Source organism: Marmota marmota, unplaced genomic scaffold, assembly GCF_001458135.2.
Source record: "Marmota marmota marmota unplaced genomic scaffold, marMar, whole genome shotgun sequence".
Taxonomy (NCBI): Eukaryota; Metazoa; Chordata; class Mammalia; order Rodentia; family Sciuridae; genus Marmota; species Marmota marmota.
The window spans coordinates 6,262,203-6,278,429 of NW_025999925.1; the positions used below are offsets into that span (position 1 = coordinate 6,262,203).

The 16,227-nt window shown below is 36.2% G+C and overlaps 1 protein-coding gene across 2 annotated transcripts in view; it reads left to right on the forward strand.

Moving 5' to 3' along the window:
• Scamp1 (secretory carrier membrane protein 1) overlaps positions 1–16,227 on the forward strand; it is a 100,360-nt gene continuing 84,133 nt past the window's right edge. For both annotated transcript variants that reach the window (XM_015497829.2, XM_048800182.1), the window contains exon 1: positions 1–57. In XM_015497829.2, the coding sequence (XP_015353315.1) occupies positions 1–57 (57 nt within the window). The remainder of the gene's footprint in view (positions 58–16,227) is intronic.

The window sequence follows — 16,227 nt, forward strand, 5'->3', positions numbered from 1 at the left end:
ATGTCGGATTTTGACAGTAACCCGTTTGCGGATCCGGATCTCAACAACCCCTTCAAGGTGAGCTTCGGCCCCAGCATCTCTCACCGCCACGACGCGTCGTTGTTTGTGACAACAAACGAGTTCCTTCGCGCCCCCTATGCCTGTCCCTCGGCCAGAGAGGGGATCGGGGCGGCCGCACCCCATTTGGGGGTCGTACCTGGCCCCCCACTACGCTCTTTGAGGTTTGGGTTGGAACGTCCCCAGCTCTGCGTCGGCTGCCCCGCCCCACGTCACCTGCCGAAGAGGGTCTTGCCCTCCCCGGGGATTGGGCCCGCGCGCCGGGAAGGGTCCTTATCCTATTCTTGGGAGCTGGGAGGGTGGCGGCTGAGGGCAGGTGGAGCAGTCACTTGCTGGGCAAGTGTGTCTGGCAGGCCCAGGCAGGGGCCAGGAGGTTGCCGAGGGGGCCCGCCCTGGGGTGGGGTTGTCATGGGGACCCAAGGAAGCGGCAGTGTTGAAGAAGACCAGCGTGGGGTGATGGCAGAAGTCTGGACAAGAGATGAGGGTACTGAGTATGCTGCGATTAAAAAATATATTTATATGTGTTTATTATTTAAACTCTTGTTGCGCCCAGGTACCACAAGCGGCGCTGCCATGCCGCCTCCCCCCATTAGATTGAGGTTAAGGGAACTGATATCAAAGCAGAAGTTAAAAATAAATAAACATATCTGGAAAACAATAGTGCACGTGGTCGACATCTTCCTACCTAGCTGCTCCTAGCAAGGTAAAGGACGGGATATTTTCCAAGCTCCTAGTGCGTCACTGGTGTTCTGGGCTGTTTGAAGATACCATTTCCCGCAAGAGCTGCTTTCCTTCTTGGATTCGACGTAATCATCCCCAGCTTCAAAAGGGCTTGGCACAAAAACCGGCAAAGAAAGGCAGCTAAAATATTCATTATCTGGGCTTAAATGCAACTATCTCTAGAAAAGTGCTCTGGATTTCTTAATGAGGGTAAAGCTTAGAAAGTGTAATATGTTTCCAACTGTTGGTTGTTTATTCATCTCCCCTGACCATGTGCTTTAGTAGCTTTAATTTGTAGTCACAAAATAGTAACTTTAATGTGTGGTCACACAAGTGGCACTTCTGGTTTATATCTCTTTCTTATTCCAGGTTTTATTTCTTATGGAGAACTCAGGAAGAGGGGAAAAAAAATGCCTGTTTTGATGGTGGCCTGATAATTTCGTAAAGGGTTATTTTAATGAAATGATCCTAGTTATAGTTAACAATTTGACTTACTTTATAGAAATACGAAGTGCTCAGTCACTATTCTCTTGCCTCTAATGTCATTTGAGAAAATTTAGTACAACTGGCCTGTAACTTTTAGCTTTTGTAAAAGATGATTTGGTTGCATTTTTGAGGAGAACTTTTCCCTCCAGAAGTTTTGTTATAGTTAGACTTCCTTCTATGCTGTGGGGAAAAAAAAAGTTATTCTGAAATCATAGACCTCCTAAAGAGACATTTCATAATTTGCCAAATGGGTGTTATTTTAAAATATTTTGAAGGTATAATATTAAGAACCGGTTAGCTTTTCCTAAGTCAGATATCTCATTGGTGCTGTTTATTTTTTATTTAGTCATAGATTTCATGGCTCATTTCATATTAACTTCTCTTTTTAGGCAAGATATTGTCGTCTTAGCTCCGACTGCTCTTTTGTGACATCTAATGTTGCCATGACACTTGCCTCTTCTGACATCCATATTGTTACTGTAGTAATTCTAAACCCAAAAGTAGTTTTAAGTATACATTCAGTGTGATATAAAATTATAAACTTTGCTTTCTTTGAATATGGGAACAATGATTTTTCAAGTACATGAAATGCTTTAAGAAATAGATAATTTAGGTCTAAAGAAGACAGTTGTATACATTTTCCGAATGATCCTTTTCTATTTTGTATACAACTGCCCCTGCTCAAAGTTTATATCTGTAGTACATACTTTTTTTCTTCTGCTTCTATGTAAAATTGATTTTTTTTTTTTTTTTGGTTTTGGTACCGGGGATTGAATCCAGGGGTGCTTCACCACATCCCTAACCTTTTTTATATTTTATCTAGAAACAAGCTGTAGCTGAGTTTCTTAAGGCCTCGCTAAGTTGCAGAGGCTGGCTTTGAACTCGTGATCCTTCTGCCTTAGCCTCCTGAGCCACTGGGATTACAGGCATGCACCACCGCACAGGCCATAAAAGTGATTTTTGAAATAACATTTTTTATATTCTCTACTTAAAGCTAAATAGTTCCTAGATTCATATGTGTGTTACCTTATGATCATCCTTCTTTTCAAATCTTGTTTGATATTTCACATTTGCTATCTATTCTAACTTGATTAAATCAGTTTTGATAATCATTTTGTTATTCCTTAACATTACTTTTGCTTTACCATTATATTAGGAACACTTGTGCAAACATCTTCATTTGAGTCATGTCATAAAATGATTTCTGAGTAGAATCCTTTTAGGTGATATGACTACAGTGGTTTATTTGATTTTATTGCCTGTTACTTCCTAGATTCAATTCATTCTATTTATTTTTTTGGATCACCTGCTTTATTCCAGGGGTGCTAGTCATAGTAAATGGCTTTATGAAGTTTGAATGTTTTTATTCATAAAGAAACTTGAAGTAATTGAAAAACTATAGTATTCTGAAATAAATAGATAATTGTATGGAAGTTTGAAAATCCATTCTGGAGTTGTTAAGTGTAGTTTTAAAGCTTGAAAGAAAAAAATGTTTTCTATATAATAAGTTTGTATTAACAATTGCTGCATGTTCCTTATTCTTTTGTTCAGTTGCTCGTTCATTCAACAAGTTTTGAAGAAATATCTCTATCCTTAATGGATATTAGTCTAATATGGAGACAAACAAGCCTGTAAAGGGAGAGTTCAATAACCAACAGAGATTAGTTATACTGGTTTCTGCAAGTCAGGATAAAAATGTATGACTAAGGGCCAGAATGAGTACAGTTTGTTCACCCATGGGTAGGTAGTATAGAATTGGTGTCAACACTCTTGGAGTCCTGATTACCAGTCCATTGTTGGTGGCACAATGTGTATTCCATTGTATTTCTGACTTCAAAATTCTTGTTTTTTATTTGGAGCCCCCCAGTAGAAGAATTTGATATTAAATATGAGCACAATGTCCATTTTGTTTTGGCCTTAAGAAGTAATTCTGCTTTTTAAATAGAGTAGTCCCCCTCATCCTATTTTAGTTACCCATGGTCAACCACTTTTAGAAAATATTAAATGAAAAAATTTCAGAAGCAAACAATTCATAAATATTAAATAAGCTTTTTTATAGTATATTATGATTGTTCTATTTTTTAGTTATTGTTAATTTTTTACTATGCCTAATTTATAAATTAAATATTATCATGGGTTTGTGTGTGTGTGTATGTATGTGTGTATATATATATATATAAAAATATATATATATATATATATATATATATATATATATATATATATATATATATATATATNAATGCTTTAAGAAATAGATAATTTAGGTCTAAAGAAGACAGTTGTATACATTTTCCGAATGATCCTTTTCTATTTTGTATACAACTGCCCCTGCTCAAAGTTTATATCTGTAGTGTCTTAGAACATATCCCATAAGAATGTCTTTTAAAAATGGCCTGAAATTTACCATTCTCATTTATGTTATGTTTTAGCTTATAGTAATTTTAGTGACATCTTAAGAATTTAGTTGAACAATTTTAAACTTTGCCATTAAAAACTGACCCATAATTCAAGGTTGCTTTAATCATTTGTCTTATCTGTTCAGGCTGCTACAATAAAAATACCTTATACTGGGCAATTTATAAATAGCAGGGGGCTGGGGATGTGGCTCAAGCGGTAGCGCGCTCGCCTGGCATGCGTGCAGCCCGAGTTCGATCCTTAGCACCACATACAAACAAAGATGTTGTGTCGACCGAAAACTGAAAAATAAATATTAAAAAAATTCTCTCATAAACTTCTAAATTTAGCATAATCTTAACACTCATTTTTTAAATTGGAGACAGTATGAAATGATGGTTGATATGTGATTGTATCTTATTATCATAACAGCTGAAAATTTTTTATTATGGGCACATAAATAATCTTTACAGATTTCAAGGAATATGGAATAAAGGGAGAGTTACATAAGAAAAAAAAATTCTCTCTCTCTCTCTCTCTCTTAAAAAAAAATATAAATAGCAGAAACTTATTGCTCTCACTTCTGGAGGCTGCAAGTTTAAGATCCAGTGGCCAGTAGATATGAACCTGATTTTCATAAATGGTTCCTTCTGTGTGTCCTCACATAGCAGAAGGGGAAGGTAGCTCTCTAGGCCTTCTTTTTAAGAGCATTAATGCCATTCTGGGAAGGCTTAATCACTCACCAAAAGCTCCACCTTCTAACATCATCACCTTGGTGTTTAGCTTTCAACATATGAATTTTGGGGGACACAAGACTATGCCTCCACTTGTTTTCGTTTTATAACATCAAGGATGTCATCCATTTTATTTTACTACATTTATAGTGACATTTACATGAAGCTGATGTTGCTCTTTTTCTACCAATTTAAAATTTTGAGTCAGAAGATTGGGAGCCCTAGAATTAAGATGCTGCCCATTTTAAGATGCACAATTATTTTATTTACCACTATCTCAGTTATCTGTTGGTATTCAACAGTTTCAAATGTGGTTTTAAAGCAATTCATTGGTTTGTGATTTTGTTATTTAAGCTAGACTTAGCTGGAAGGTTTTTTTTTTTTTTTGTATGTGTGTGTGTTTAATTGTTGTGTTTTAAATGCTTTTGCCTAGAGTCAGTCATGTGGCTCAGTCATCTGATTGCTTCACTGGATAGTTTAAGATGTACTCACTCAAGTGCCTACTCATTATCTGGAGGCATCAGTGGGGGCAGATTGATTTTCTTTCATGTGGCCTCTTTACTGGGAATAGCCTGGGCTTTTTAGATAATAGTAGTAGTGTTCCAAGAAGACAAGAGCTGAAACTATAAGACTTCTTGAGCCATATGTCACTTCTGCTACATTTTGTTAGTGAAAAAAAAAGCACAAGGTCATCTCAGATTTAAAAAGGAAGGGTAAGATTAGACTCCACTTCTGGAAGGGAGTGCTGTGCCCAATCTGATAGAGATCTGTGAACTGAAAAGACACACCCCCTCTAGCATGGTGATACAGGTACAGGATAATCTCCATAGACCCTCCCCTTAAAATAGAAGAGGAGTAGAAGGCATGTAGCAAATGCTGATCCAGAGAAGTTCTGAAATCTAGCCAGGCACATACTGTTAGTGTCCCCTATTTGGGGGGCAGTGAGGTTCCTTGGTTATGACCCAGTTCTGTCACCTGGAAATGGTTCTCTCATGTGTTGTTTTTTTTCTGCTTTTGACTTTGTTATCTGAGAGGTCCTTTATTTTCCCTGTGATAAATGACCCCTCTTTGCAGGCAGGTAGCATTTTCAGCTTGCTTCCTGTGGGTCCTGTTAAGAATTAGTAATGTTGGGCTGAGGGTATAGCTCAGTGGTGAAACTTGTACTTAACGTGTCTCTAGCAGGGGTGGAGGGAGGAAGCTCATCAGTTGCTGGAAACTTGGGTTATTCTCATTATGAGAGGGGCTGTTATGAATAATGCTGGTATAATATTCACGCATCTGTTTCAGAGGCTCTTAGTCATATACTTAGCATGTAATTGATGGTTCATATGGTAATTCTCTGGTTAATTAATTGAGGAACAGTCAGACCCTTTTCCAAAGTGACTACACCATTGTATATTCCCATTAGCAGTCTGTGAGGTTGCAAATTTCTCTGCATCCTTGCCAACATCTTGTTGTTGTTTGGTTTTGATTCTAACCATCCTGGTCAGTGTGGAGTGGAATCTTGTTATATTGATTTTCATTCCCTTGATGGCTAGTGATATTGAGGATCTTTTCATGTCTTTAGTAAAATATCTATTGAGATATTTTGCATATTTTTAGAGTGGGCTGTTTAGCTTTTTAAAAATTGAGTTGTAAGAAATTTTTATTACTCAACAGGTATTTGGGTATTTCCAGAGTATATATTACTTATCTGACTTCTGACATTGCCAGCATTTATGTTGCAACCACTTTTAAATCCTTATATACATTAATACTTAAAAAAACCAATGTAATAGGTGTTACACTTACTATAAGAATGTAATTATATATAACTTATCAACATTAACTTGATACTTAACCTTTTCTTTAAACACTTTCTTAAAAAGAAACACTTCTGTTTATTTTACAAAATACAGGTGAATTACAGAATATATTTTTATATATCAGCAAAAACACTGGGACTCAAACTCATCGAAGAACAAGTGGATATTACAAAGTGTTAGTATATTTTGAGTATTAGTGAGATTAAGCATCGACTATTGGAGAGATAAAACTGGAAATAAAGGATCTGTGATAGTTTGATACTGATAATTTTAACTTGACTGATAGTAGAAGAAAACACAATTCAGATATTTGAAAGCAAAAATGACTAAGAATATTCAGCAAGTCAGCCCCTGACCCTCCCCCCAACCCCCCAGTACTGGGGATTGAACCCAGGGCTTCATGTTCTGATGCTGAGCTGCACCTCCAGTCCCACTATGCCTGGCTATTAAGGTTTTTGCTTGTCAAACAGTGAAAACAATGTATATTGTGGGAACATTATATACATAGGAAGTACTGAAAGTTCCCACTTTTCTCCAAGAGAAATAATTAGTGATGGAGTTGTATACTTTTCAATCATTTTACCTGTGAGAATCCTCTAATGATGATTAAAATCTTCACATAGTAATTTGGAATATGAGGAAAGTGGTGACAAATCAAAGTGGTAGGTGTTGAGATAAAAGCATCAGGAATATGACCAAGGGATAATATGCTAGGTATAATTTTATCATTGTTTGACATTTTTCCCTAGAGCTCTTGATACTTGTTTGGTAAATATATTGATATTTCTTTTAGACTAATTTGATCAGACCTGTGGTTTTATATATGCCTAACTTTTGGTATCTGAGTCATACATTTTAGTGAATTGCTTATAAGTAGTGTATTATAAACATGCCACATATTCCCTAAGCATAAAAGAAGTGTAATAGATGCTTTTTGTTTGAGTTTTAATGGCAATATTTAGATTTGAATCCCAAGATAGGCTAACAACCACTTAGAGCTGAGTGTATATAAGAAAATGTTCTGCAGGCAAATATTTATGTGTTCTTAGCCTAGTGTTATAGGGAATTAGGGGAAGGTGTAAATGAGATTTACATAGAGAGTAAGTAGGTAAGAAGGTGAGCTCTGGAACCAGGCTGCTTAGGTGACCTTAGGTAAATTACTTCATTTGGTATCTATGCTGTTTCTAGTATTTGTTATTTGTCTTGATTCCAAAGAACTATAAGAAATGTTGCGGGGTTAGGGGACAAATTCTCTTAAAATAACAGAGAAAGAAAATAAATAATAGTGCAAGATTTTCTGGCTGTAACATATGATTATTTATTTTTATTTCATCCTTAAATTGCCTGCATTTTCTAAGGCAGACTCTAATTTTTATTAACTTTGAAACTTTTTGGTATTAACAGAAATAGTAACAAAAACAAGCCATACAAATTACTGGCTGCCTTACAAAGCTCAGGGATTTTTAGAAGCTATTATGTATCGCAACTTGAACTGAGGATAACTAATTTATTTTATTTTTTTGACAAATCACCTTATAATATAGGTTTCAGTGAAATGTGGGAGACTTCTGCACATGGTAACTTGAGATCTTTGAAAAGATCATTTAGGGTTCCTTTTATATTTGAATTGAATTAATAGTTTTTGAAGCTGTGATTATTTTTTTTTAAGACAGAGGGCTAGCAGAAGATAAATCCCTGGGTTTACAATGAATGGTTCACATCCCCGCCTCCCCAGCCTGCCATCACTCCCATGGATTCATTGTTGTAGAGAATGCTTGGATTCGGTGGTACTATGATTCTAAATATTGACCTTGAAAATTGGTCACCGTTTAATATTAGTTTATAAGAAAACATTCTATGAATATTTCCACCTGAACTTACTTTCTGGTGGAAAAACTATATTTAAAAGTAGATTGCCTATAGTACAATTGAACTATTGAGATCTTTTAAAAATTGTTCATGTCTTTGCTTGACATTTTTAATGATACCTTTAATACCTTATGCTGAATGAACAAGGCCAGTCTTTCACTACAAATTTCATGATTCCATTGATATGAAACATCCAGACTGATGGTCACTTAGGCCTAGAGGACTTGGCGGAGTGTGTGTGTGTGTGTGTGTGTGTGTAGTATTCCACTACTTAAATGTCTTAAAAGGCAAGATAAATGGGGTTTCTGTATGATAAAACAAGCTTTATTGTACAGAAATCTGTCAATAGTTTATGTGGGAGGGCTCTGCTGTTCTCCCACCTTTAGGATCTCAATTCAGTGTCCCTTTGCCTGTCAAAGCATACTGACCTTAAAGGTGATTTAGTTCATGTGTCAGTTGGACACACACATGACCCAGTATTTTCCTGTTCTACATGACCAGCCTTTTTCTTTGTACATCTGTAGACTTCAATGCATTGTTATTGGGACATCTAACTCTATTAGCTAACCACTTGCTCAAATTTCAGAACATATTTTGGTGATTCTGTGTAACAGAATGCTAGGGGAAAGCCTCTACTGTGTGGTGTCAGTGCAGTCCCTGATTGCTCATCCTCTACTCCCATCTCTCCTTACTTCCTCCCTAAGAAGCATACCTATTTGGTTAATGAAGGCAGGAGTGAGCTGGTATTTAGATTTGGGAGACCTAAGGATTTATTGCTGTTTGGCAGCAGTTCTTCCAAGAAATATTACATCTGATTGCCTGAGATATAATCATAAGCCATACAATTAATCCATCTAGAGGATACACTTCAGTGGTTTTAAATACATTTACAGTAGTGCCATCAACACTACCATAAATTTGAGAATACTTTCTTTACCCTGCAAAGAATCCTCATGCCCTTTAGCAGTCATGCCACATTTCCCCCCAACCCCTCTATGCCTAGGTGACCACTGGTATGCTTTCTGGACATTTCGTGTCAGTGAAATCATACAATATATACTCTTTTAGGCTGACTTCTTTCACTTAACATAATCTGCTCAGGGTTCATCAATTTTGTGGCACGAGTCAGGACTTCATTTCTTTTTATTGCTAAATAAAATTTCATTGTATGAATATACTGCATTTTATTTGTCTACTCACTAAGCAATATACACCTGTGTTTTCACTTTTGAAACTATTAATAATGCTGCTGTGAATATTTTTGTACAAGATATTGTGTGGATGCATGCCTTTATTCTCTGATATATATCTAGGAGTGGAATTGGTAGGTCATATGGTAACTGCCAAATTATTTTCCAAATGGTTTCCCCATTTTACATGACCACCAGCAGAGTGTGAGAATTCTATTTTTTTTTCATATTCTTGCCAACACTATCTTTTCTATTAAAGCCATCCTATTTAGGTCTAAAGTGATATTTCATTACAGTTTTGATTTATACTTCCCTGATGGCTAATGATCTTTTTATGTGCTTACTGGCCATTTGTCTATTTTCTTAAAGAAATGTCTGTTCAAACCCTTTGCCCATTTTAAAGTTGTGTTGCCTTTTTAGAACTGTTAACAGTTCTTTATTCTAGATGGAAGTCACTTAGACACATAATTTACAAACATTTTCTCTAGTTCTGTGAATTGTACTTTTAATTTTTTGATGGTATGATTTACAGCATGAAAACTTTTAATTCTGATGAAATCCAGTGGTCTCCTTTTTCTTTTGTTGCTTGTACTTTTAGTGCCATATCTAAGAAACTATCACCTAACCCAGTGTAGTAAAGATTTACGTTTATATTTTCTTCTAAGTGTTTTATGATTGTGACACATACCTTAGGATTTTGATTGATTTTGAGTTAATTTCTTTATGTGGTAAGAAGTACTGGTTGTTTATTTAAAGTTAATTTATTTAAAAAAATATTCCTTAAGAATTTACTACAGATATAAGACATTTCAAAAATATCTAAATCTCCAGTTCTTTGCCCACTTACTGGTTTCTGTAAGAAGTCATGTGTTTGGGGTTTTGCCACCATTTTATCTTTAGACTTGTTTCCTCCTCTTCCTCCTCCTCCTCCCTCCTCCCTCCTCTCTCCTCCTTCCTCCCTCCTCCCTCTTGCTTGCTGTGCTGCCCAGGCTGGCCTCTAACTCCTGGGATCAAGTGATCCTCCTGCCTCAGCCTCCAGAGTATCTAGGACTACAAGTATATACCACTGTGCCTGGCTTTAGACATGTTATCCTTTCTATATGTAGTTCGTGTAGCTCAGACTTGGTGCCACAACATAGGAAGTGAAATTTGGAATAGCAGGACCCTTTACTTCAGTGGTGTCTTAACATTTGCCAGCAAACCATTAAATTTCTGTTGTTTTGATTATATAATTAATGAGATTTGAATGGACTTAATGTCATATTCTGGCAATGGCAAGCAAAGCATATTCTCAATTTTTATAAATCATTATACTTAAAATGGATAGTTTGTCAATTTACGTCTTCATAATTATTTAAAATTTTGTGTAATGATTATGACTGTACTAGAGAGTAAAAAGGACTGAGCTCAGTTGTCTTCAAGAGTTTGTTACCATTGCAGAGGAACAGAATAGGATATTTATTTAGCAAATATATGTGGAGCTCCCAAAGTCAAACTCTATGAAAGTCCCTATGGATACAAAGTGAGAAGTCCCTTATGTAAATAAGTCCACCATTTAGTTGGGAAACATAATGCATGATAAATGCCTTTTTGGTCAAGAAAAAAGTAGCACATTTTTCATATTGTAGGAGAAAAACTTCCTGAGAAGGTGCTGTCTAAGCTGTCTTGAAGGACAAAGAGGCATTACTCACTTTGTAGCCTCAATTCCCCAAAGTGTAGCATCCAAGGCAGAAGGCATTTATGGATAGAGAAATTCAGACACAGGATAATATTTCAGTTTACTCAGGAATGACAGACTTGGACTAGAACTATTACATGGTATCATTTTAATAAGTACTAAATCTTTGAAATAGAAAATCTGGTGTTTTTTATACTTTCAGCACATCTTAATTGCACTAGTTATGTTTTAAGAGCTACTGACCACCATATTGTTCAGGATAGGTCTAGATGAATAAAATATATTATGTTAAAGCAAAATTCTTGAGATTGAGTAGTACTGGTCCTAGGACAAGATCCTGAAGCTACCAGTAGCAAAGAACAAGGCTAGATATAATTGGAAGTATATCCACTGAACCCATAAGCCAGGAAGATTTTTATAATGAAAAATTGGAGAAGGGAAGCATAAATTATTTATATTGAGCCTCTATTGACAATAGATAAGAGGGAAGGATAATGAGAAGCAGGGAGAGTTTTAGGATAGGAGGATGGTCCATAAGAAGTATTTGTTGCTGCTGAATTGGTTGGGGTTTATTAAGCAGGATTTGATGATGCTTGGTGGTCCAGCAGCCTGGGGTTTGAATGTACATTGAATTTAAGTTACATTCAGGAATGTGGAATAGATTTATTTATTTTTTGCTTTGGCCTATTACTGTTAGCTGATTGACTTTCTGTTCTTTCTCTCCACCCTCCAGCCTTTGTGATTAAATAATTAAATTTAGGACATCTTAAATTTTTTCTTTATCAATTATAATAACAGTAGATGACTTTTGCACGAGTCGGAATGGCCCCTGGCATTTTGCCAGTAGTATTGGTTGAGAGGTGAGCCATTAAGATGATGCTGGATTGATTCAATTGTATATTAGACCTTTACTGTCTGCCTAGGCCTGCTACTTTGGAGTTCTCTTGCTACTTTGGAGTTCTCATGGGGATTCCTGGAGAGTTCGCATTGGTTGGGGAAGTGCTGGAGGAGGGATTTTCCAGTTGGGGTGTTCCTGGAGGAGCCGAGTGGGTGGCGTTCGGGAGAGTTCCCAGGAGCGTGTGTGGAGTGTGCTGGTAGAGTTCAGAAATAAAGTTTGTTCCTGCTCGAGTGGCTCGTGATTTGTGCCCAGCCAGACTGCAGCAGTAAAGTATGTGTGATGAAAGAATGTCAATTGAATGTCCTATTCCAATCTAAAGTTTGTCTACATTCCTTAGTTGTCATTTATGCAAAGGATGTGACTTTACCCATCTTTGCAGTCTCCACCCCGTAAGTGATTTCACCAATTGTTCATTGTCCATTCTCTATTATTTAAAATTTTTTAAAGGCCTAAAATATGTTAATTAAATCCATAAGTATGACATGGATAGACTTATATCTTGAAAAGCTCATTTGAGCTCTTTATGGAGAATAAACTAGGAAAGGGTTCAAGGATGGGAGGGAGACTAGTAAGAAGTCTATTGCAGTTTATAAGTGAGAAATGCTGGCAGCTTGATCCAGGGTGAAGGAGGGGGAAATGGTGAAGTGGACTGAAAGGAAGTGGGAAAGGCAGCTGATAGTAGCCTGAGGGTGACTTGGTTAAAACAATGTTTTTTGTTGTTTGTTTTGCTTGTGTATATTTTAAAGTGATGAAGACTTGAAATATAGAGATGTGGTATTCTGATGAAGCAGTTGAATTTATGAGATAAAGGGATATTTGTTAGGATAATCCTAAGAAAAGATGGCAGGAGATGAAGCTTTGATACAAGGAGGGTTTTTTGTTGTTGTTTTGCAGATATGCTTTGTCAGGGTGGCATAAATTTTGAACTGTAGAAGTGTCATGGAAATAAAAGGACAGAGATTAGAGTTATATTTGTATTCTATTATTTTTAAAATTGGAGGGGGAATAAAAAGAAGGTGAAACTAGAGTTAAATTAAGCAGTAATCTATAGCAGTTGTTAATCATAAGTATGTTGGGGATCAGTATGTATACTAGTGATCAGTAAATGTTTATACTTATTAAAATCTCTCACAGTTTTTATTTAAATATAGGATGGCAGCAAACACTGTACATAGTTTTTTAAAAAATATTTTTAGTTGTAGGTGGACACATACCTTATTTATTTATTTATTTATTCTCATGTGGTGTTGGGGATCGGACCCAGAACATCATACATGCTAGGCAAGTACTCTACCCCGGCCCTGTATATGGAGTTTTAATGGAATACAAAATGATAAAGAGTATTGGTTCTATCTGTTCTGATTTTAAGGCTTAAAGACATACCTTAAGAGATCCAAGTGTATTATAAAGATTTTTTTAAAATTTTGTAGTAGTAGATGGACAGTATGGCGTTATCCTGTTTATTTACTTTTTTATGTGGTGCTGAGAATTGAACCCAGTGCCTCTCATGTTCAAGGCAAGCACTCTGCCTCTGAGCCACAACCCCCAACCCCTATTATAAAGACTTTTGAGGAGGGAAAAAAAGTCCAATACAGTCCATCTCTGAGTGTAACAAAAGTGACTCTGGAAGTTTACAGGGTGTTTGCTCAGTCCCAACTTTCTTCCTACTTGACCTCCTCCATGCCAAGCGGTGGAAGCCATTTTCAAGTGAAGTCAGTATTTTTAAAGCAGAAAAGTTGAGGTGCACTGATTCAAGTGGAGATTGATCTCTGCCACCTTGCTTTTCCTCCTTTGCCCCTTTCACATTTCCTCCTTTCTTCTCCATGCTGCTGTCTGAAGAACTGCAGGACTTTGTGAAAACTGCTTTCACACTGCCATTTCTCACCAGTCGGAATGGCAGAACAGTAACTGTGTATATGGTCTCTGTCTTTGCTCTGGTGACTTACTGGCAACTCTACTAATCGCTGTTCCCTTCACATGCTGTACTTGCTGCTCTCTGCTCCTTTTCTAATCACCTTTTTATGACTTAGCTTCTTTTGGTCTCTCTACCATGACTGGTGGTGTCGGCTTCTACTGATAGTAATTATCTGTTTTTAATGTCTCATATTCCTTCTCCTCAAGAAAAAGGATCTAATTGAATTGGTTAGGCATCATCCAATCTAGAGTTACTACTTTTGGGGCCTGCCGGTCATCCTCATATCTGGTTCTAAAGATGGTACAGAGGCCAATTCCTCATCCTGTCATCTGTAGTTGTGGTTAGAGGGTCACAAGACACAAAAGTTGGACAAAGAACTGCTTCTGAAAAGTTTTCCTTAGAAGATGAGTGTGGCTATTGTTTTTGGCTGATTCATGTGTGGGTTATTCTTTATTGAATTCTCAGTGAATCGTAAGCGGCCATAATGAGAGCAGCCTCAGTTTTTAAGTCTTTTCCACACGCAGTAACTTTACATGTAGTACCTCATCAGCCATGTGATACATTTTATTGATTAAAAAACCTGATGTACAGTGAAGTATGAAGTGCTTGTTCAAAGTTTACACCTTCTTGGTCTTGGAACTACTGAGATTTGAATACAGCAGTTAACTTTCCAAGCATGACATTCAGTCTGTAGCACAACATATCAGAGCTGCAGCTGACCAGGGTGATTATCAAATTACCTGTTTTAAAGATGAGAAAAGTGAGATTAGAATTTAGGTGACTTGCTTAAGGTCACTAGTCATTGTTAGAATCAGTGTCTGATTCATCTACTAGTATTCTTTCTACTACAGAGAAAGTACCCAAGATATGCAAGGTTTTGCATACTAACCTTGAAATTTAAACATTATATGCTAAGAGAGATTGTAATGGATACATGATATATGGCTGTACACAATCATCCCTGTAGAAGATCACTTAAAATACAGTGAAGATACACTACCCTGATGGGTTTGATAAAGAAATTGATATTAAAAGATTTTTTTTTTGATGCTGGGAATTGAACTCAGAGCCTTGTGCTTGCAAGGCAAGAACTCTATAGAGATTAAAGATTTTTAAAAAGCTAATTATACTAGATGGAAAAGTTTTACTTTTTCTCTTATTTGAAAAATACTCATTTTCATAATGCATCTGGTTTTTAATGAACTATGACTGTGATGTTAAGTGGTATAACTAAAGTGTTGGCAGATTACCTTTGGCTTCACTAATGAAATAAAGATACAGCCTTAATGTGTATGCAGAATGCCTTACTTGTTATTTAAAAGTTAACAAAATACAGGAGCCTAGTAGGTTCCTGTAAGCCAATAAAATAAGACTATCTCAGAATAGTTCTTTGTTAGAAATGCAAATTCTCAGACCTTCTGAATTAGAAAAAAGATACCTTCAGAATGAGGCTCACCAACCTGGAGTTTAACAAGGCCTCCAGATGATTCCAGTGCATACTAAAATTTGAGAACCACTGCCCTAGAAGAAACCAAGTTGTCAGTTGAAATAATTTCATTTTGATTGTGTTGAAGAAAAAGAATAACATTTTCTTGACAAAGTATTGGAATCATTTACAATCAGTTCAACCATTGTCCATTGTCTTTTTTGGTTGAAGTTGTTATTGTGGTGAACTCTGTTTAGTTTATCTAGTAGAAAAAATGTATATAGGCATTAGAAAGTCCTAGTTTTGAATTTTATCTGAGACTTACTAATTGACCTTGAGAAAGTTTCCTGAACTTGTTTTAAGATCACAGCTTCTTTCTCTGAAAATGAAACTGTACAACCAATTAGAAAGATCACAACAAGGATTGGAAATAATTTTAGTAAATATTGGATACTTAATAGGCATTAAAAAGATCACTCATTATTTAAATCTTCAGTTCTATTGACTCCTCACAGTTTAGAGGCTGTGAATTTTTTAACATCATTCACAATTATTGAAATTAACTTGAAACATTAACTATGTGATAATTCAAAGATATCAGTTCTTTACTTCCTAAATCTATTCTCAGCCTTGGCATATCCTGCACAGACTCTACTGCTTTGTCATCTAATACTGCATTAGGAAAGATTCCAAGTGGATTAGAAGCAAACTCTGTTCACTTGAGACAATGATTTTGTCAAACTGTCAGTTAACTTTCAGCCTGGATTAATATAAGAAGAAGCAAGTAAGATTTGGTTACAATAGTTGAAAGTAGAACATTTGAAGAATGATTTCATTTTGGGTCTTTTGGGTACTAAGTTATACTTTTTTCTTTTTTCTTTTTTAAAATAGGGACTGGAGTTGTGGCTCAGTGTTAGAACATTTGCCTGGTGTATGTGAGGCACTGGGTTTGATTCTCAGCACCACATATAAATAAATGAGTAAAATAAAGGTCCATCAACATCTAAAAGAAAAAGTGTTTTAAAAAAGGAAGGTAATTTTTAGGATTCTTG